The sequence below is a fragment of the Syzygium oleosum genome, unplaced genomic scaffold, assembly GCF_021117445.2.
Source record: "Syzygium oleosum isolate NSW1041296 unplaced genomic scaffold, Sole_v2.1 Sole_v2.35, whole genome shotgun sequence".
NCBI lineage: Eukaryota > Viridiplantae > Streptophyta > Magnoliopsida > Myrtales > Myrtaceae > Syzygium > Syzygium oleosum.
The window spans coordinates 591363-614116 of record NW_026607519.1 but is presented as its reverse complement, the minus strand read 5'-3'; the positions used below and the strand labels follow the sequence as shown (position 1 = coordinate 614116).

The window sequence follows — 22754 nt, the reverse complement described above, 5'->3', positions numbered from 1 at the left end:
CTCAATCAAGTTCTAAACTTTTATCAAAAAGTATAATCGAGTTCTAAAACTTTTAATTGGCCCAATTAAGTCTTTCACATTTATTGAAAAATGCAATTAAGTCCTAATATCATATCAGAAAGTGCAATTTAAGGATCCAACATAAGCACTTTTTGAGTAACACATTAGCAGTTTTAGAACTGTTCATCCAAGAAAGAAGGTTAGGACTTAACTGATCCAATTGGAAAATTTGTGGACTCAATTGCATTATGTACGTAAGTTTTAGCACTCCTTTTGTAATTTTGCCCATCACAAGGTAATGAGTATGTAAACACAAATGGTTAAAGTACACTTTCAAACATAATTGAAGTCTTTGGAAGAGTTGCTAGTCATTTAGATTGAATGATAAAATTCTAAGATGCAACCCAGCATCTATATACATTTGGTACATCTCGGTCCTCAAATGTGGTGAGCCTCATGCCAAATTATTCATGCACATAATGCACCCAATAATTTCTCAAGAAACGAGAAAAGTACTACCGTCAGCTTATCAAAAAGTTCATTAACATGATAATTATTCATCGGAAGATAAGTGGAAGACAAAGTTATGATAGGATTGAGCAACCAAGCTAATCCAGTACCGAACAGAATCAAACCGGCCTTACTCAACTGGTTCCAAACCAGTTCATACGGGGATAGGAAGGTTCCCGAGGAAAAAATTGGGGAACCACCTCCCTTGACCGGTTTGGTTCCCGATTTTCTACCGTGAACTGTGAATTCTACTCAGGCCGGTTCTCAAATAGAACCGATCTTGAATATGCTGTTAGCTTCTTCTTCTTCTTCTTTTTATTTACTTTGTTTCAAAAAAAGTTTGATGAGTTTTGCACCAGGAAAATTGGGAAATCCATCAATGTCTTAATCACGTGGCTACAAATTATTCGCATAATATGTTTTCCTTAAATAATAATTATATTACTTAAAGTTAGGCTCGGTTCTTGGATCAACCTTAGAACCAGCTTGGAACTAACCGGTTTAGTTCCAGACCGGTTTCTAATGAAACTAGAAATCAACTCTGACAGGATAAGTTTCCGATTCTTGATCCGAAACCTAACTCACCTTGAAATTAGGGGTTCGCAAAAGAACCGAGAACCACCCAGATCGCCCATAATCGAACCAAACCGGACCGGCCCGAAACCGGTGGTTCCTAGTTCCACGGTAAGTACCGGTCCGGTTCGGACCAATAATATATATATAATTTTTAAGGGAACTTCCAACAAAAAATAAAGAAAAAAATTTAAGAAACATGAGAATCCTAAAATCCCTAATCTAAAGCTCAATGCTCATCAATTAAGTGTTGTCTCGTCTCACTCACATCTTGTTTGAGTTGTCTTTCTATCTCACTCATGATCTCGACTCTCAAGCTCAACGCCCATCAACTCATAGCCGCACCTCCGGCCGTTCATCGCCTCCCTATCTCGCTTTTGGTCACCTCCATTTGTGTGAAACTTAGTGGGACCAGTTCCATGGACCCACCCGGGAACCGGTTCCATGGCGGTCCGGTTCCCGAGTGGATCCATTGAACCAACGGGTGGTTCCCGATTCCTATTTTTCGAAACCGGTTCTTAGTAGGCGGTTCTCGGTTCCATGGCAGGAACCGCCCACCCGGACCATGATCATCCCTACTTGAAATTGATCATCCTTGACTTATGATATTATTAACCTATATAAGAATTGGTTATCCAACTGGTATCATATGGGATACTACAACACGAGTAGTTGAACATTTGTGCGCACTGCAGCAATGGCTCCTATCTTTAGTTATATTCCAGCGTGTCTGTCCCTTGAACTCTACAAATTGAAATTCACTAAACTATGCGCAACGTGATAGATCGGCGTAGGTTATATTAATACACCGTGGTCCACATTTGCTTGTCAGGGAAATTAATTAAAATAAATTGTGGGTCCTGCTCAATACTGTTTGTAGATTAATCTGAAGGTAATAGACTATGATTCTATCGCCTTTAAACAAAAGCTAATGCCGATTATGCTGATATTGATTGCAATAACTGGATATATTATTTTTATTGCAGCAAAGCCTTATTTTAATAGAAAATTGAATTTCTCATAATCTTAGGTTAAAAGATAGTGCTTATCATGGATGCCAGAGCGACAGCTTAAGTAGTACTCAACGTGTCCTTTTCAGGTCCAGAAATCATGCACTACGTGAAAATGATTTTAAAGATTTTAAGTAATGGTTTTAATGACATTGGGTGAGCGAAATCGTATCCTCTTTTGACAGTTGAAATCAAAGCGAAATTAGAATACCATTATCTTTGATATCAAAGGACGTAATTGGACCGATTTCTTAAAACAGCATCGATTCTGGATGGTGATTTTTCCTTTTTATAAAGTAAACCGGTAAACCTACCGAAATTAACTCATTGAAAACTAGGATTCAAGGTTTGTCTGTCGTCCCATTCTTTGTAACAGGTGGGCATGTTTGTTTTGGCTTTCTTTTAAGCAAAAAGTTACTTGTTAACTCTCCCGTTAAAACCCTGAAAACGGAAAAATTATCAAAAAATCATGAACTTATTGTATAGATGTCAATTCGGTACTAGGCATTTCAAATTGGCCAATTTAATATTAAATCTTTTGATGATTTGCCAATGTAGTCCTTGACATGAATGTCAGCCATCCCAAGTTGTATGATCAGCGCTCACATGAACACTTTTTGCAATTTTTTAATAATTTTTCTGAATTTTTTCCCTTTTCTTTTCTTTCCTTTTTTTTTTCTTATTTCTCTCCGCTGGTCTGCGGCCTTGGCGTTGACCGATGAGGGCTTCGGGCGGACCGCAATGCCCTCACCCAGTGCCAACGAGAGTGGCCGGCCCTCGCCGGCTACAATCAAAACAAAAAAAAGAAAAGAAAGGAAAAAAGGAAAAAAATAAAAGTTATATTAAAAATTGTAAAAATTATCCACATTAGCGTCGGCCATAACACATAAGATGACCAATGTTTACGTTAGTAATTTCCGGCTAAAAGTGGCCAAAAAAACTACAATGGCAAATCATCAAAATTTTTAGGACTAAATTGGCCAAATCGAAAAGTTTAGTATTGAATTGACATTCGTACAATAAATTTAAGGCTTTTTTGGTAATTATCCCCTGAAAAATGTTATTTTAACTTCCGAAAATTATGAAAAAACCGCAAATAGTTTATAAATTATTCGTACATTTTAATTGTTTAGAGGGTTTCACATTAAATTAAATTCACATTTATAAAGTTGTAAGATATTGAGAAAATAAAAATAAATAAATGAAGAAGACAATCATACGGGATCTTTCCGTTTTTGGTAATATTAGAATTCGAAATTGTCTTTTATGTCTGTCAAAATACTAAACATCAATTCAGCTGTCTGAGCCGACGCTATTTGATGCTCTGATTGAACCGTTGGGCTGGTAAACTGGTGGCGATCGAAACCAGTTTTTGTGCACTTAAAATGACTATAATGTTTCATTCGGTTTGACCGTGATTGCAATGAATGATTTAGGAAAATTAACAGAGCCACTATGATATCATGACATCTTTTGTGCAATAAAATGACTTTGATGTTCCATTTGACCATGATTTGAATGAATGATTTAAGAAAATTAATAGAGCCACTATGATGATACCATGACATCTTTAGACCATGCAGAGTCATGTGTTAATCTTTTTTATCGTAATCTATAGTTAAGGTCTCGGATCCGCCTAATTAAGCTAATTAACTTTATCTTGTGTGGTCGTACGACAATACTCACTCCTACTTTGTTTGCCTGTGTTGATTAAAGAAACCAAAACAGGAGCAATTGCTAAGGATTCCAAAGATTGTACTGTTGACTCGTGTGCACGAACCAGTCGATGCTCAGTTGGCCTTTCACATTAGCAGATTCTAGGGTTTGATCTCAATATAATAATTGTTGCGTGTTGAATGGGACGGGGTTGAAATATAATGCGTTGCTTATTGAAGTGGACATAAATTTTAATAGGAGAATGGGTATCCCATCAACATCAACTGGATGTAGAATAAGCAAGGCAAAGCAATATTTTTCTCTCTCCAAAAGAATTCAGACGGTCCAAAATCTCACGATTGGCGCGATCCATCTCTTATATAGTTAAAATCACGCGCAACATAAATTTGATAAAATATCGTGATTGTAAAAAACTTGTGGTTGACTGAAATCTATTAAAACGCGTTTAGGGGGAAAGATTATATGCTCAATGGTGATTTTATCATCTCAAAGTTGGATTTGTTTACTGTCTTTTTCTTTTTCTTTTTCTTTTTCTTTATTTGTACAAGGTTCCCTTTCACATTGCTTTCCTTAGCTTTGACGCGGTCCACATATAAATTCAATAAACTTTCCGATCATATAGAACATTTAAATCCACCTTCTCTCAATCTGAATTCTGAACCCCATCACTTTCACTTTTTGCAATTTGTGCTATGGCCCTTGGCCTAAAACTTGCCAGGCAAACTCCATAAAGAAAGCTCTCCGATTTTCATTAGCACATCTGGCTTCATTTCCTTATCCCCTTAAAAGAAAGAGACATCACTTCCCACGTAAACAACACCCCCACACCTTTAGAGATTCTGGACATCTTCTTAAATTTGCCATTCACTGATTAATCACTCACCACAAGTTCACAAGCCTTGCAATTAGTGAATCAATCTCATCGATCTTTCATCAACACCATGCCTAACCCCAAGAAAAATGCTAGCAAGGAAGCTACCAAACTGAGCAAATTATGGAAGGCACCCATTAGGATTCTCATCAAGGCCAGGGACTTCTACGTGCGGAGCCTGACCGATTGCTCGGGCCACATCGGGTATGGCAGCGTCATGGGCTGCCCGACTGGCCAGATCAACACCCTGCCCCGGAGCTTCAGCGTCAGCTCGACCAAGTCGGGCAGCACCGCAGCGGACGAGGACTTCCGGGAGCTTGTGAGGCTCGCCTCCCTTAGGAGCCTGAGCAACAAAGTCGGGTTGGACCTCACGAGGACACAGCATGTTGCCGGGCAGTCCCCAGCGGCCACAACAAATAAAAAGATGCCGATGGTGATGCCGAGGAGTTTTAGCACCGGAATAGGGAGGATCGACGAAGACAAGCCATGTGAATTCGGGGAGGATGGGACGGTGAAGGCGGATGTGTACACGAGAAGCCGAAGCTACGTGCCTTCGAGGAGAACTTCGGGGTTGGTCTGAGAACCGGAAACACTGAAGAAGGCGAAAATGGGGCTGCTTCATTTTCTCTATTTTCCATATCAAAGTTTGGAGGAGGTTTTTCTACTTTTCTTTTGATTTTCTTTCTTTTTCTTCTTGGGTTTTTTATCCAAAGGCAGTCCTATATGCAGCTGATATCATCACTAACTTGGTGCGTGGTGCAAGGCCAATGTTCTGTTGATCATTTGAGGAAAGTCTTGAGTGGCATGGTTATATTCCAGTTCAAATACATGGTGCTGGCGAGTTCTCTTTCTTCCCTCTCTGCTTTTCGTTGCCAATAGATATGGACCGTTCCAGCTCTTGATTTGAACTTCGTCTTGATCATTCAATGGCATCATTATATTTTAGAAGATCAACTTGCATGATCGGCTCGAATTCCCTAGACTCTAAAAACAACAGGCCCGTTTTCGTGTTGGTCAAGGGAAAACATTGTTCATCCTTCTCGAACTCAAGAGAATTGGTTCGATCACAAGCACCCGATAATTTCGAACAGAAGCATAACATCCGGCAAGATAAAGACCCTCTTGTACGAATCTTTGCCTCGCTTCTAGCTCAGGAGATGATTGGCCCCGAGAAGGTGGAAATTTAATAATTTGTTTCGTGTGTGAATACCCATATCTATTTTTGCAAGAATTCGTGCAATTAGTTGACCCCGAGATTAGTTGACCATCATGATGAGTTCTTCCTTCATTTTCATAGAATAGTAGGAATCAGTAGTGGAAGAAGGATTTTGCTTTCATTTTTCCCTTAGGGGGCCACTTGGTAGGTGGATTGAGCCTGTTAATTGCTTTTGAAAATGACAAAATAGGCCTATCAAAAAACAAATCTATGGCACTAGTCAAGGCATGATATGCTGCCACTTGATGAGAGAAGAAAACTGCTCTTGCCAATTCCATTTTTGTCAAAGTTTGAAGCTGGCGTGCTTTGGTTTGAGAGGAATCTGGACTCGCATGCCTACTTCACTAACAGATAATCATGCAAAAGCAAGCGAAATCCGATGGACGTGAATGGAAACAGCGGGGGGTAACAGTAACTGGTGGCAATCAAGTTTTGTGGCTTGCGAATTCGACTACTTATTGGTGCAAAAAAGAAAAGAAAAGAAAAGAAAAGAATTCGACTACTTCAAAGACCCACCACCACTCACGAGAACTCCAGGAAACTGATCTTACCATGACGACACTGTGAATGTGATTAGACTGGGAACGGAAACCTCTGGAGTACTGGAATTGGCTTTGCTACGTATCAATTTAGTCGGTCCCGAAACGACATTTTCCTCATTTTTCGTCCGCTAGAATTGCTTGGCCAGTCAAACTGTGCTTGCTAACTACACGAGATTTACTAGTGCTTCTTAAAATTTACCAGGAATGAACTCAGTTCTGCTTTTTGGGTGCTTTTAAGTAAGTGCTACCGTTAGGAAAACAAAAAATTTCGTGTTATCGCGAGGTCTCGTTTTTGCTAAATTTGATTTATTTATTTCCAAGAGGTTTAACTATTTAAGATATTGCCACACCCAATAGAGATTAATCGGCCTGTCACCTTCGATATAGCTGCTAAACATGCGTACGAGATAAATAGATCACTTATTTCTTAATTCATATTTGATGGGTTGAGTTGTTTTATGAGTTAGTTATATTCAGTAATTAGTTTATAAATGGGTTTAAAATGGTAAAACCTGAAATAATATGGATGTTAAATGAGTTCGCAACTTACTTAAACCCAATTTACTTCTTTGACTCTCTCTTCATTTTCTCTTACCCTCACTCGATCTCACGTTCGCTCACTCCGCGCTTTTACTTTAGTTTGTGTATGAGTTTTCCTAAATTTGATTAAATATAAAAGTGCTTTAGCAATATAAGTCAAATTTGAAAATAGGTCGATTTGAGTCGGATCATTTTCGACCCAACCCAACCCGCACACGGGGCTAGAGACAAAGGAGATTGAAACCCAGGTCCTTTGGGCAGACCTGCAGTTGTATGCCATGCGGGGCTTACACATGTGGACACGGCCAAGCACCGCTTCGGAGCATGCAAGATCTGTCCTTTCATTGCCTTCTCTCATTTACAAGCTCTTCACTCAGTGGAATCATACATAATAGGCATACAGAGACCGGTTGGGAAGAACAAAAGCACATTACAAATGATAGCCATGCTTCAGAGCGAATTTTTCAAGTGACTCTGTGTTTCCGTGCTCTTTCTCGATCTGCTGCTACTTTCTTCTGAAATCTCCGGGTCGGCCGTCGAGTCTCTGCCTCGGTTCGGACCTCTTCCGTTCGAACTAGAAACAGGGTGAGCAAATGCTAAGGTTATGAACTCTCAATCTGTAATTAGATGATCAAGTATATTCTATGATTTATGTGACATCACATGAGCAGGGTGGTGGTTTGTATCTGTCATTCATAACTCACAAGGTTGGCAGCATAAATAATTGGTTAGTTGGTGAAGAGGTTCTTGTCATGGCAAGAATTCTATTGCCTAACTACAGGAGCTAAAATCTTAAGTGACATATTAGCTTGCAAGTGGACCATTGAACTAGTAGGCCTCATTCACCAACCAATAGCAGACGCATCATTTACTATACCAATTTTTTCAATCAATCTCCGTAAGACCAGCATTTCTAGTGTTTTTTCCATGACTAAATTGAAACTCCCGTTACTTTTCATGGTTGTAGATACATAGGAGTGGATGAGAAGGATGATGTGCAACTCTTCTACTACTTCATCCCATCAGAAGGCAACCCCCAAGACGATCCCTTGGTGCTTTGGCTCACCGGCGGCCCCAGTTGCTCCGCTCTCTCTGGACTCATTTACGAGATAGGTGATTGAGAATTCGTTAACATTTCAAGCCATTTAGGAACAGGAAACTAGAAGTGGGATTAACATCTAGATTTAGTACCTAAACATCATCGCATTCCACCTGTTACTGTGCAACTTGTGGTAAATCCGACTCTCCTAGTGCTCGATCTTTCATTGTGTCAGACAATTTTGAGAGAAATTAAGCAAGCTTTATTCGCAGCTGAATGACGATCATTTCGAGGATGGCCCATATGAGTTTTGTGAATTGATCCTAAATATTGCCGATTTTTCTGCACATCTTTTCAAGTGAATGTGAAATGGCCTTGCATCAGCCAATCTGATCTATTGTTTGTTCCGGTTTAGGCCCCCTACGTTTTAACAAGACCAAGTATGACGGCAGATTACCATCCTTAATGCTGAATCCTTACTCTTGGACCAAGGTCCGTCAGAATCTTGGACTGCAAAATTTTCGTCGAATAATAGGGTACATTTTGGGCATTTCTTTTTGAAGTTTCTTTTTCATATTGCAGTCATGCCCGCCAAGAAATTACAGGTCTCCAGCATAATCTTTCTAGACGCGCCTGTTGGCACGGGTTTCTCTTATTCAACGAGCGTGGATGGTTACGAAACTGGAGACAAAGATCATGCTCGCCAGAGTCGTATTTTCCTGGAAAAGGTGCAAAGACCTCTGTACTTTACCACATTCAGCTACTGATATTGGGCATAAATAGAAGGTTGAGAGGTAAAAACGTGAGATATGGGCTGGAGACATTGCAATCACATAAGATCAAGTTTCATTGATGGATAGACCAGTTGAATTTGTCAGTTGAATAATTGCAAATGACGGATTTTCATAATATTTTTGGTATGTGACAGTGGTTGCTCAGTCATCCGAGTTTCATTGAAAACAACGTATATATCACCGGCGACTCTTATTCAGGCAAGGTCGTTCCGTTAATTGCTCGAGAAATATTAGAAGGTATACTCCATTTTCGTTGCCTTAATTCCTTTTCATTTAGTTTTCAGGCTAATGGCATCTTCTGGTTAAATAATGCAGCGAGTAACAACATTTTGCAGAGACCTCTGATAAATCTCAATGTAAAAGTTTCTGGCACTATAAGTTTGAGTCACTTAGGTCAATTTCATTATTTCCGTCTCCACCGGGTCTTGGATTAATTTTGTGAAGGCCCATAATCTGTTTCAGGGTTATCTGCTAGGAAATCCTGTGACAGATTCAGTATTCGACGAAGGTTCAAGAATTCCCTTTGCGTACCATAAAGCGCTAACACCGAAAGAGCTTTACGAGGTGATTCTCTTCGACTGTAGTTGCTCCTCTCTGTGGTTCCCATAACTTGTCACGAATCATCTTTGCTTTTCTAATATTCGCATACCAGTCAGCTAAAAGGAACTGCCAAGGAGAATATGTCCGATTCAACCAAACTCATCTTAAGTGTGCAGAGGATCTTCAAACTATCTCAGAAGTAAACACTTACTGATCTTTACTTTTAACTGGGAGCTTAATATTCCTAGGTTGTGTTTCTGTTACTGAATGACGGTTGTCTTCAACTTTCTTGGATCTTGCAGTGCACTAATAGAGTAAATAAGGGACACATTCTTGAGCCAAAATGTGATATCTATAACCCATCACACAAACTTCTTGAAAGTCGAAGATATATGGCAGAGATATATGAAGATACTTGGCAGGCGCCACCAGAAATCCCCGCATTCCATTGTCGGGTAATTACTTAAGGCTTGAGCCTGCTCTATAATGTAAAGTATACTTATGATGGCAATGATTTCATCCCTAGAACAGCAATATTTTGACCTGTTGTGCGACGTTTGGGCAAACGATCCTGCCGTTCAAGAGTCCCTTCACGTTAGACAGGTATGAGACGCTGTTTACTTTAGAAAAAGGATATCAAACAATGGCCTTACTGGTAACTGCATTATGCAACGATGGTCAGGGTATATTAAGGTCTTGGGTGAGATGCAACAGAAGCTTAGCTTACGCCCACAATGTCCGCAGCACTGTGAGCCATCACCTATATTTGAATAGCAGAGGATGCCACGCCCTAATATACAGGTTCCTTTGTCCCACGCTCTTTCCTTTTGTCCTTAGTATTACTACTTCAGCTGTACCTTCTTTCAAAATGATGTTTCGTCAGATCAGACAACAAAACGACCAATAACTAGGTAACGACTAAGGAACTGAAAAGGTTCAAGCATGTTGGTTAAATGTGTTTAATTGAGAAGATGGCTGAGACTCGATACGACCGAGCAAGATCCTGATTCGTTTCTCACGTGTTCTGACGGAGCGAGTATATATATATTCTACAGTGGAGATCAGGACATGGTAATCCCGTACTTGGGTACGCAATCCTGGATCAATACTCTTAATCTATCCATCGTGGATGATTGGCGGCCATGGATGGTCGGCGATCAAGTTGCCGGGTACACTCTGAATAAGCACACATTCTCAGATGGTTCTGAACTTTTTAACCAGCATTTTTCTTTTCGTTCTTCCTAACTGGTGTTATTTATGCTGCTTGAGCAGATTTTCGAGGGAATACTCAAACGGTTTTACTTTCGCGACGGTGAAGGTGAGCATCTGAAAACCCGAAAATTGGTCATTTACCGAAGTACGAAGCAGGTTCAATGGAATGTGAAGAAGTGGCATTTGCAGGGAGGAGGTCACACTGCTCCAGAGTACCTGCCTGAGGAGTGCTTTGCAATGTACAAAAGATGGATCCATCACGAGCCATTGTAACCAAGTACATTAAGTAAAGATGATCGCGAATAAAAGGAATAAGTGCACTTAAAGTCCTAAATCTTGTTGTAAAAGTGCAATTGAGTTCTAAAACTTTCAAAAAGTACAATCAAGTCCTAAAATTTATTAAACCAATGCAAGCAAAAATCCATTAACACCATCAATTTGTCTTGGCATTTTTCAATTAATTTCTCTTCCTTACGGGGCATTTTTTAATTATTTTCTTCTTTAAATCTTATTCAAATTAAATTAAAAAACTAAAAAAAAGGCTAAAAATTTATTTAAAATAAAATAAAATTGAAAAGAAAAATGCCGGACTTTGTCGGTGGGCCTCTGCTGCCGCCGTCGCCGCCGCTCATCACAAGAGGGGTCGATGGAGGTCACTGGCCCTGGGCCAGGGTGGCGACCCTCCCCAATCCTGAGCGAGGGCCGGCGACCCTCACTAGGCCCGGGCGAGGTTCGCCCAGATCTAGGCAATGTCGACCCTCTCCCAGGGCCGATGAGCCAAGCGAAAAAAAAAATGCCTAAGCATGTCGTAAATGGTATCGCAAGTTAATGTCACATGCACAAAGCCAATAATTGAATGCAGTACCGGCTCATTTTATAGGGCTTCTCGGTATCCATTCGGTTGAGGTTTCTCACCTTAGGATTGACTCGGTCGCAAGGACATCCCATTCCTTCGGCTTATGAACCGATGGTTCTACCTTCAAAAAAAGAAAAAGACAAGAAAAAAAAACGAAAAAGAAATCGACGGTTCTAAGATTCGATTCTCGTCTTGAGAAAGTCGGATTTAAACGGGCGTCGTGAAAATGAGTTGTGCTAACTCTTCATCGGACAGCCAGTTAATTAGGATCATGCCACTGACTTGCTAAAAAAAAATTATTCTTTAAAGGGTTAGTATCATGAAAAACTTCGAACCGGTAAACTAATTTTTTGATCATCAAAAATCCCAAACTGATACACTTATAACAATTTTACCCTCCGCTAATTTTTGTTAAATTTTACTGTCAAATTTCTAAGTTAGGTGACACGTGACTGACAGATGTACTAATTTAGAGTTTTACCTTTTATTTATCACAGACGTTTTTATTTATAATTTTTCGTGATATTAATTCAATTTAATGGAGAATAAATTTAATACAAACATATCAATTTGAGATCGGGGAGTTTTCGTACCGAACCGGAATGAACAGAACCGAGCGAGAGTCCAGACGCAAAGTCGCGCGCTCCGACAAATCCACGGGAGCTGATCCATCATCGGCGTGCAATCCAGATTCAGGTTCCGGCGCGCTGAAACAGAGGAGAGGGAAAGGGGGGGGGGGCATCATCATCATGATGCGCCGGGAAGAGAAGAAGCGCAAGTTCCACGAGGCCGTCCTCAACATGCTTTACCCTCCCCCACCTTCTCCTCCTAGCCCTCCTCACGTACAACCCTTCTCTCTCTCTCTCTCTCTCTCTCTCTCTCTCTCTCTCTCTCTCTCTCTCTCTCTCTCTCTCATGTTGAACCTGCAACTGCAATGACAGGCAGAGGGTGGAGATGGGGCGCAAGGCGCTGCATCCGGCGGGCTTCGAGGGGACAGATTCCCAGGTTCGAAGGCTTTGCGTCCGTGCCGAATCGCGATGTGTTCGGTCGTCATACGTGCTTTATCATGCAGTTGAACCCATGTAGCTCGACGGTGTCTTGACGTTTCTTGAACCGCAGATGAGGCGGGTGACGACGTTGGCGGTTCCCGGGCAAGTGACGTTGACCCTGATGGCGATGGCGGCGGATGTGGGGATCAGAAACTGACGAGAGCTCAGAGGAAGAGGATCCGCAGGAAGAAGCTCAGAGAGGAGACGGCCCGCCGCCGGAAAATCGTCGGGCCCTTGTTGCCTCCGGGCGGCGGTGGCGGGTGCAGCGCGGAAGAGGATGGTCCAGGTGACGTTGAAGAGGAAGGGGCGCCAGGTGTTCGACGAAATGCCGAGCTGGGATCTGACGACGTGCCTCGCGAGCGTGGTATTGGTTTTTCTTCCTTATCCGAGTACCTTTTTTTGTTTTTTATCCCTCTGGTTGAGCTATGTTCATTGGAATTAGATGAAGAGTTAGGTTGTCTTGGCGGAAATCAGACGTCGGTGTTTACCTGATCATGTCCTTTGGTTATGTTTAAGTTTTATTAGAATGAGATGAAGGGTTAGATGTTCTTGGCGAAAATCAGAGAAGGTCGATTGGTTTAGCTGATCTTGTTTAGCTTTTGGTTAAATGGAGGCCAGAGATTGCTAGGGATCGAGTCGAAACACGAGTGCGAGTTCTTTTTGCTCAATTCTGAATTGATGTGCATGATCTACGACGGCATACGTCACGTTTCATGCGAGTTCAACAACAGTAGGAATTAGCTATTCTTTTGCCCACTTGATAGACAATCGGAGAGTTCTCTTGAATTTTGGGGAGGAGAGTGTGGACTGAGTTTCTCTTCACTACTTTTGTTCTCATAGATCACTACAATGGGGGCAGTTATACATGCTATTTGAGAATACGATCGAGATGTGATCGCTAAGACAGTACACAGAATCTAACAAGAGTCTGGAAAATCCAAATTCCGCTTTAGAAATCCCAGGAATACAAAACTCTATGAGAGCTAGTGATTGGTTTTTGTTATTATTATTGTTCTTATTTTGGAATAAGAAATTCTTCCAATTTCCATTTTCATGCAACAACTTGAAAACGTGTTTGGTCGCATACTGAAAATTGTTTCTGGGTGAAAATAAGGAAAAATGCTTTCACATTTATGAATACAAAATGGAAACAAAAAGAAAGTAAGTTTTTGAGATTCTCTGACGAAATGAGAACATAATCTACTATTTGAATAAAACATACTTCTTAACTTGAAAGAAACACATTTAAACAGGTTTTCAAAATCTTTTTGCGAATCAGATTATGTATCATGAAACAGAAAATCGCTTTCATTGTCATTTTCACTGAAAAAAGAAAATTGACAGGGCCGTAAGATTCTCCATTTCATATTAAATCTGTACATTGCAAAATTTTCTTCCTCAATAATGAGCATGATTAAGCTCATAGTTTCTTTGTATGATTCTTTTGGGTAGGAGAAAAGATAGGCATCTGAGGAACATTATTCAATGAAACCTTGTGAAGCTAAAGACCGGGGCTGCTCGTGTTGTCTATTCAAATGATTAGAAAGCACTAGTTAAAGATCAGAACTTTTCAGTAATTTCACAGCTAAACAAGTGAGTTAGTATGTGCTAAGATTTTTGCATCCTTTCGCCAATATGCCATGTTTGCACCAATAAATAGGATCATTAGTAAAGACAGCCAGAGCAGCTTGCAACATTCAAGCTCCGTGACTATCAAGTTTTATGCACACTATGCGGCGGACTTGCATGAACCGGTTCGTTGACCAGGTCCAGAAAAGTAGTTTGCCCAATTTTCAGTCAGCTGCAGTTATTTCAATAAATAGGATCGTTATGTGACTTGGCCAAATAGATTGATCCCCTCAATCGAGATTGTACTATTTAGTCAATAAAAAGTTTCTGGGTTATGCATTAATATCTCACTATAGAACTTATCCCTCTTCAATTTCCCTAATTCTCTAGTAGGAATTTAGGCAGCTCTCTTTTTTGGATATGTAGTAATTTGGACAGTTATTCGACCCAACCAAGAATTGATACACATTGTGATGCGTTGTGGTTTGAATTTGAGAATTGCTGTTTTTGCAGAGGAGGCAGCTGCCTTTATCAACCAGAAGAGACTCAAGCAGAGGAGAGCAGCAAAAAGGCTAGCCCGAGACAGGTTGATATTACCTGAGCAACAGAACAGTAATCAAGGTGATTAGAACTTCTTATACGCAATCCTCATCCAGGGTTTGAGCATGAATTTGGAAAGCAAATGCAAGGTTGATATGGGAGTCGCCATTAAGTTCAGTAACATGGCGCATTCTTCTCGTGAGACCGGGAAATAGGACCTATAGGTCAGCATTGTTGTGGCACTAGGTGTTCTACAGAATAGTCGCGGGAAACATGGGCCCCAACCACAAAGAACACGGCAGAATTTCTTATTTCGTCTACCTAAGAGTCCCTAAGCAAGCCATTTTTTTGGAGGTGATGCTGTGAAATTGCTGAGAGGATGATATGAATGTGGGCTGTGCAATTGCATCATGCCCTAATGGTGTCATATTAATGCTGGCACGGATCTTTTGAATATCGTGTTTCAATGACCGAACACATGAGGGTCCAAGACTCCTGTATAAACTCTTAAGCTCTCCGATCTTAAGCAGACAGCACTGAAATTGGTGAGTCATTATTTCTGTTCGCAATTCATGGTGGGTCTTCTGGCCATTCGCAACCAAATTGTTACAAGCTTCACTTCCTAAGACGCCATCTTGCCTAAGTTCCACGTTTGACTCAACAGCAGCATTTGAACTTTGTGGGAATTCGTAACTTTTACAAATATAAAAGAGGATTAGTTAAATATGTAGGAGAATGAAATGATATTCTGTGTTCATTTTGATTTAGATGCTAGTTAGAAGTCCGCACCATCATATTGCTTTAAGAAACGGCGGGGTTGGCATTGTGCAGGGTGCACTAGTAAAGAAAAAGAATGGCTTTTTGATGTTGTTCAGTGAAAGAGGCATGATGCACATTTAATAGGGGCAGTGGGGATGAGCATGGGTTCGGGGTAAAATGGGGAACCAAACCAAACCAGCTATAGAAATTGGTCCGGTTTAAGGTTTTCGCCGTTAACAGTCCGGTTCTCGGTTCCAAAAAAAGTGAAACCGGTACTATGCGGTTCGGTTTTCGGTGCCTTTCTTTGTTTTTACCTTAAAATGATAATATTAACTCGTGTATGGAATAAATCCATTTGCTAAGGATAAAAATGATATGCGTGTCATCTTTTAAACCTTCCTCGTGCATAAGAGTTCCTTTCTCCTTTTTACCTCAAGCTGATAAAGAAAAGAATAATGTCAACAGCCATCCATTTACTTATGTTCGTAATTCAATACCACCTACTTTGGTTCAAAATAGTCTATGTACTTATTAAAAGGGTTAATACCACGAAAAATTCTAAACTGGTACATCATTAACAAATTTATCCAAAACTAATTTTTTGATCACAAAAAACTCCAAATTAATACATGTGTGACAAATTTACCCTCTGTTAAATTGGATTAATATCATGAAAAATTACGAACGGGTAAATCTGTGACAAACAGATGGGTAAAACCCTAAACTGGTACACTCATCAACTACCACGTGTCATCCAACTCAGAAAATTGACAATAAAATTTAATGAAAACTGTTGTCACTGATGTACCAGTTTGAGGATTTTTTGCGGTATTGACCCTTTTTCTTTGAGTTTTTTTTCAAATCCCCCTTCAACCATTGCTTCAATCACCAGTGCATGCTCTAATAGCATGATTCCTCCTATTTTCGAGAATTTCGTAAGTTATACATAATCAAAAAAAAAATATCGCGCAAAAAAATACACTTAAAAATTTGGCTTTTCTTTTTATACAATTTTTTGGACAAAAATGCCCTTGTTCCAGCTACCGGAAGAGTCACATGCTTGCCGGCCGATGAGATCATGCCCCTTACGCGAGACTGATTTGAACACTTCGGCCCTCATTTGAAACAAGATCCACTCTGAAACCAATTTTTTTTTTTTTAAATGATCCCACTCAATGCCTTCATTTGAAATTTTCCCTCTAATTTTAAAAAGAGTCATATTTTTCGGTGATGATACCCTATGTTCACATAATCTTTCACCGCGAGATTAAAATGCAATAAATTTCGGCCGTTCCATAAATCTCAGCATAACGAGTAAAAACAAAAATAAAATTTGTTTTTTTATGTCGAAAATATAAATATTAATTTGGACAATTGGTATTTCTGCTTTTTGAAAACTATATAGACCGCCCCTTATTTCTGCCCAAAATTTTCGAAATAGGGCCATCGCTCCTAGAGCTCTCGAACTCTCCCTCTCTTCACCTCTCCAAAACCCTAAACCCGAACTCTCATCTCTCTGTTTCCATGGCGGAGGTGAAGCTGTCGGAGACCCGGGACCTGACCCGAATCGAGCGCATCGGCGCCCACTCCCACATCCGCGGCCTGGGCCTCGACTCCTCCCTCGAGCCCCGCGCCGTCTCCGAGGGCATGGTCGGCCAGGCCGCCGCCCGCAAGGCCGCCGGCGTCATCCTCCAGATGATCCGGGACGGCAAGATCGCCGGCCGCGCCGTCCTCCTCGCCGGCCAGCCCGGCACCGGCAAGACCGCCATCGCCATGGGCATGGCCAAGTCGCTCGGCCTCGAGACCCCCTTCGCCATGCTCGCCGGCAGCGAGCTCTTCTCCCTCGAGATGTCCAAGACCGAGGCCCTCATGCAGGCCTTCCGGAAGGCCATCGGGGTGAGGATCAAGGAGGAAGCCGAAGTGATCGAGGGCGAGGTCGTGGAGGTCCAGATCGACCGCCCTGCGGTGGCCGGGGCGGCGTCGAAGACCGGGAAGCTGACGCTGAAGACGACGGAGATGGAGACGGTGTACGACCTGGGGGCGAAGATGATCGAGGCGCTGGGGAAGGAGAAGGTGCAGAGTGGGGACGTTATCGCCATCGATAAGGCGTCGGGGAAGATCACGAAACTCGGGAGGTCGTTCTCGCGGTCGAGGGATTACGACGCGATGGGGCCCCAGACGAAGTTCGTTCAGTGCCCGGATGGCGAGTTGCAGAAACGGAAGGAGGTGGTGCATTGCGTCACTCTCCATGAGATTGATGTTATTAATAGCAGGTAATGTAAAGAGCTCACTGCTGTCGTGTTGTTTATGGGTAGTTCTAAATCATTTCTACTAAGGATTTTAGCATTCGGAAGTAGCTTATTTCGTGATTGGGCAATTCGGGATTGTTTTGTTGGTGTTACATATCTATCAAGTAGAGCTTTTATTGTCTGATTGATATCTAGAAATTCCGAGACACTTGTGAGTTTATGAGATGGAGCCAGTGGAATTCGTCAAAATGGTGTCTTGTCGATGATAGGTTAATCTTCAGTTGCGTTTGTATTTCCACTTTTTGGGTGTTTAATGATCACATTATACTTCTCCAAAACAGTGGTATGGTTTTCAAGTATTGGGAAGCAGGTCGTGTTTAGATCCTTGCGAGCACTAGTTCATCTGCTTTTTGTTGGTTCCTAGTTTATGGTCCCTTTCTACGGCATTGCTGAAAATATTACAAATCTCCTTTCCATATTTTCGTTCAATCTTTCCCCGGATGAGTTGATTGTTTCATATTCTTATTGGTTCTATCCCTAGATTTTGCATTTGGGAACCAAAGTTCTGCCCCTAGATGAGTTGCTTCAAATTTATCTTTAACTGAGCTGAGGAGCTTTTCTTACCTGTTGCCTGGTCATTCAGATGCAAACTTTTCCTAAATTGGGGTATGTGGTCGATGGTGAGCTACTTTAGTTCATTCACAGTCCGATCAGGCTATGAAATTCACCTTGTCTCTACCCATTTAATATAGAAAGTAGGGCAATATGCTGTCTGGCAACTAAGGCGAATTCTGTGAAGTGGTGTTGCATGTGCAGACATTGTGTTCGCAATACTTTGCTTTTACTATATATCGGCATCTATATACAATGATTTTTTTTTTACCTCCTTTTCCTTATAGTTGTGCGCATGCATAATTGTTGTCGATGCTCCGACTGAATAGTTTTTGCATGCAAAACTTTGATGCTAGCTCCGACTTTATAGTTCAGCTTGTTTTTCATGCTGGTCTCGGATTGCAGGCATTAATTTAACTATGGTCTAGGATTTCAGTTAGTAATTTAACTCTATTTCTCCTGAACAATCCTTCTTTGCTACTCAATTTTTTGTATAATAGTGCTTCGCGTCTCCGTTAAATCATCTTTGCCTTATTTAATCTCTCAGAATACCTCTCTTAATTTTAGGACACAAGGATTTCTGGCTCTGTTCACGGGTGATACTGGTGAAATCCGTGCAGAAGTGAGGGAACAGATAGACACCAAAGTGGCAGAGTGGAGGGAGGAAGGAAAAGCTGAGATAGTGCCAGGAGTCCTCTTCATTGATGAAGTGCACATGCTCGATATAGAGTGCTTCTCTTTCTTAAATCGTGCTCTGGAGAATGAGATGGCTCCTATATTGGTTGTTGCTACCAACAGAGGGATCACCACCATTCGAGGCACAAACTACAAATCCCCGCATGGAATTCCGATTGACCTTCTGGACCGTCTTCTTATCATCACTACTCAGCCCTATACTGAAGATGAAATTCGGAACATTATAGACATTCGGTGCCAAGAGGAGGATGTCGAAATGTCTGAAGAGGCAAAGCTCTTGTTGACAAAGATTGGAGTGGATACATCCTTGAGGTATGCTATTAATCTCATTACGGCTGCTGCTTTGGCATGCCAAAAGCGGAAGGGGAAAGTTGTGGAGTTGGAGGACATCACGCGAGTCTACTCACTCTTTTTGGATGTGAAGAGATCGACGCAGTACTTGATGGAGTATCAAAGTCAGTACATGTTCAGTGAATTTGGTAATGCTGAGGAAGATGAAGCCAATATGATGATTTCCTGAGGTAGTCCCTCATCTGTAATGATTGACTGATGACGTAAGTTCTCGTTTTCACAAATGTTGAGCTGCTTGAAAACTGTGGTAGTTCTTTCTGTTTTTTTAGTCCAAAAACTGCTATAGCTTTAGAGATTCAGGAGTTGCATTTTTTTGCATGATCTTTCATTGTTGTAAAGTTAAATGAGCCCCTTTGGTCGTAACCCATAAGATTAGGTCAAGAAGCAAAACAGTAACGTCCTGGTCTTCTATCCTTGTGAAGAGAGGAGTTGTAAAAAGACAAAAAAGGAGAATCTTTACTCTTTACTAGCTTTCTGGGGTTCTGAAGAGAGTTCTAAAAGCCACTAGACATGGATAGTTGGCAGAAAATTAGAAACCTCGTTTCGCCGCAAAGTGGAACTTATCCTTCTACCATATTGGCACTTTATTGCTTCTCTTAGAAATGCCAAGCTTATTGATCATCCTTCTTTATCTACTATTGATATCCAGAATTCTCATGCAAACCTCGGGGCTGCCTGGATAAATTTTTTGCTCGATTTGTTCACTGGGTTTATGCCCTTGGAACTTATATCTGGAATGTTGTTGAAGCTCCCTAATCCAAGCTAATTTTGACGCCAGTCTGAATTAAAAAGCTTGTGCATTATTTTTATAAGCTCATGAAACCTCAATTCTGTTCCGATATGCATCGTACTGCATTTCCTTTCTAATGCTACGTTATTATCTCAAGTCGAAAGAAGCTTCTTCTCTTGTGTTTGGTTTCAATTTGATGCCCCAGATGGTTAGGTCGATAGTCTCTGTTCTTAATCAGGACTTAGTGGACGTGCGATCTGACAGTTAATATGTTCTGCTCATGCACAGAATGACTCTGCCATAGAAATTCCACCTTAATTGCACAGTGGATTCGAACATGTTATTTCTGACAATGGTTTCCAGCCTATGTTGCTCGATGTTTTTACCTTGTCGACCTCGGTCGGATCCAAATGTGGGCAATGCTTGGACTGTAGGCATAGCAGCCTGTAGTTGTATTGATTTCTGGATGTGCCGTTTACCTTCAAAATTCATGTTCTCCGTGTCTTTTCTCTCATCTCTTCTCCTGTGCAAAACAAATGTTATGTGCCAATCGAACTTGTTTTGCGAGAAAGTACTTTTTTGCTGAAGTACTTTGTTTTGCGACAAAGTACTTGATAACTGGAATGACTGCCCTTCGTAGTCCTAGAAATTTTCCCATTTATACCATAAGCCTTCTTTCTTAACTTCCTTATCTCGCTTGTTTAGAGAAGAAATTAATGGAAAGGAAAAGAACAGTGAGAAAATGAATCGGTTACTGGGGAATTAAAATAAAAAGGTAGGGTACCCATGTGACTGTGTGACCTATCAATACAAAGTCTTTACTACTACTACTTTTTTATTTTTTATTTTGAGAATCTTGACGACTACTTTAACCGTGCAAGTATGGCATAGGCAATGGCCAATTGGTCATCAATATACATCCATTAAAATGACATTTTTTTAGCTTGATATTTAAAAGGAATAAGTGCACTAAAAATCCTAAAATTTATCAAGAAAGAGCAATTGAGTTATAAAACTTACAAAAAAACGCAATCAATCCTAAAACTTATTAAGTCAGTGCAATTAAAATTTGAAACTTGTTAGTATATTTTATTGGTCAAATTGGATGGAGTTAATAAGAAGACTTGATTGTGCTAACTTGATAAGTTTTAAAACTTGATTATACTTTTTGAAAATTTTAGAATTCAATTGTTCTTTCGTGACAAGTTTTAGGACTTTCAGGATACTTATCCTTACTTAAAACTTGTTAGGAAATCAAGAAAGTGTATTTTGCTTTTCGGCCTTTTGATTAATGCCGAAGAAGTATGCCCTAAATTAAGCACATCCAAGTGGCCCAATCCACAGAATACCAAAAGCTCATCCAAGCTTGGCACTTGCAGGCCTAAAAGCTGGACCAGACTAGAGGAGATAACGGGAGGCATTGAACACTCTGCTTCTGCAGTCAACAGAAACACAGGTCACGCAGCTCTTTTTTCTTGCTAGGTAATAAATCAGGATGACCAAAAAAAAAATATTACTGCCAAAATAGATTAAAGTTCTTTATTGCCCACACTAGGTAATAAACACAGATCGGCACTTGCAGGCCTAAAAGATAAATGTCTTGTTAGCTAACATATCCTCAGTATATATGGTATATGGGTATGACTATGAGACTCAAAAGAGTTACCAAGAGAGCTAGACATATGTAGGCCTAACTTCCTAAAAAATTTCTAACTTTAGATTCGATCCCAATCCTAACCCAAACTTTTTGTTGTCTAATAAATTTCCCGACTTTCACTCTAGTCTCATATCTGTCCATGCGTCCAAAAATCGCTACCAGTTTCTTCAAAATTATCAACATCGAGGCCAGTTAGAGGTACATTATCGGTACATGCGTCTTCATCAACAACCTCACATTCGTATGGAATAACAGCAACTCCCTGATATTGATAATATTGAAGAAACCATGGTGATTTTGGAACGCGTGGGGTTTGGGACTAAAGTAAAAGTCGAAAAAATATTTTAGACAAAAAAAAGTTTGAAGCAGAATTGAAATTGGATCAAAACTTGAGGTTTTTTTTTTTTTTGGGGTAGGATCAGCCGTACATATGCTCTAATATTGCGATTATATTTTTGAAAAAAAACCTAAATCAAAATAAAACAAATCGTAGGTCGGCGGTCATAATCACCAGGAGGGTTGGACCATATCTCTAGGAGAGCAACATTTAGACTCAATATAGGATCATTCTTAGTCTTGTCCCGCAGTAATAAGAAAGCGACCCGTCATAACAAACATTGATTATAAAATCTACGAAGCAAAAAAAAGAAAATGAAAATTAAAAAGGGTTTGGTGTCAGCCCAGCCTGTCTAATTTATGCCTTCGCCGTACGTAAACACACGATGCAAATTCGAGAATCTAAGTCTGGGCCACTTAATAATGCAATCTAGAAGAAAGGCCAATTAATTAAATAATAATTAGGATAATAAAAAAGATTAGAGACACAATAATTGAATATATACAGAATGTTCGGCAATCAAACATAACGCTAATTTCGCTAACACCACGATGGTTCATGGAACGGGGTTCTCGAAAGCCAGGATTCATCCACCAATCATGCACTCAATTTGGGAGGCAAAAGGGGTCATGTATCATTAGCCTTTAGTGCCTAAAGGGAGGAAAAGGAGTAGTGAATGGAACAGAAGATTCATCATGAAAGGCAGTCAAAAGAGATTCAATTAGTCTTTGAATTCAAAATCGAAAGTTAGAGAATGATGATGAACACATTTGAAGTGGGGTGACCACTTTAATCGTGTATGGAAATCTGTAAATGGTTTTATGT

At 40.5% G+C, this 22754-nt stretch overlaps 4 protein-coding genes across 5 annotated transcripts; all 4 read left to right on the top strand.

Moving 5' to 3' along the window:
* The first annotated feature begins 4412 nt into the window (after nt 1-4412).
* On the top strand, nt 4413-5495 carry LOC115676963 (uncharacterized). The gene has a single exon (XM_056305210.1). The coding sequence runs from the start codon at nt 4712-4714 to the stop codon at nt 5219-5221; it is 510 nt and encodes a 169-aa protein (XP_056161185.1). The 5' UTR covers nt 4413-4711; the 3' UTR covers nt 5222-5495.
* A 1919-nt stretch (nt 5496-7414) lies between these two features.
* Nucleotides 7415-10797, top strand: LOC115676838 (serine carboxypeptidase-like 7; the record flags this gene model as incomplete). Its single annotated transcript, XM_056305134.1, has 14 exons — nt 7415-7524; nt 7907-8052; nt 8394-8470; nt 8584-8706; nt 8907-9009; nt 9088-9128; nt 9235-9336; nt 9425-9511; nt 9615-9767; nt 9844-9915; nt 9995-10113; nt 10368-10481; nt 10585-10630; nt 10714-10797. Coding segments are annotated over 14 exons (1377 nt in total), but the record flags the coding sequence as incomplete, so codon positions are not given.
* A 1267-nt stretch (nt 10798-12064) lies between these two features.
* Nucleotides 12065-15080, top strand: LOC115676962 (uncharacterized). The gene is made up of 4 exons (XM_030600007.2): nt 12065-12222; nt 12322-12385; nt 12500-12793; nt 14512-15080. The coding sequence occupies exons 1-4, from the start codon at nt 12130-12132 to the stop codon at nt 14625-14627; spliced, it is 567 nt and encodes a 188-aa protein (XP_030455867.2). The 5' UTR covers nt 12065-12129; the 3' UTR covers nt 14628-15080.
* Nucleotides 15081-16758: 1678 nt separating this feature from the next.
* On the top strand, nt 16759-21756 carry LOC115676958 (uncharacterized). 2 transcript variants are annotated; one of them, XM_056305212.1, is made up of 3 exons: nt 16759-17570; nt 18726-19375; nt 21315-21756. In XM_056305212.1, the coding sequence occupies exons 1-2, from the start codon at nt 16822-16824 to the stop codon at nt 19372-19374; spliced, it is 1398 nt and encodes a 465-aa protein (XP_056161187.1). In that variant the 5' UTR covers nt 16759-16821; the 3' UTR covers nt 19375; nt 21315-21756. The 2 variants fall into 2 exon arrangements, with proteins under 2 accessions (XP_056161187.1, XP_030455863.2); XM_030600003.2 differs by lacking the exon at nt 21315-21756 and adding an exon at nt 20174-20320.
* The last annotated feature ends 998 nt before the right edge of the window (nt 21757-22754 follow it).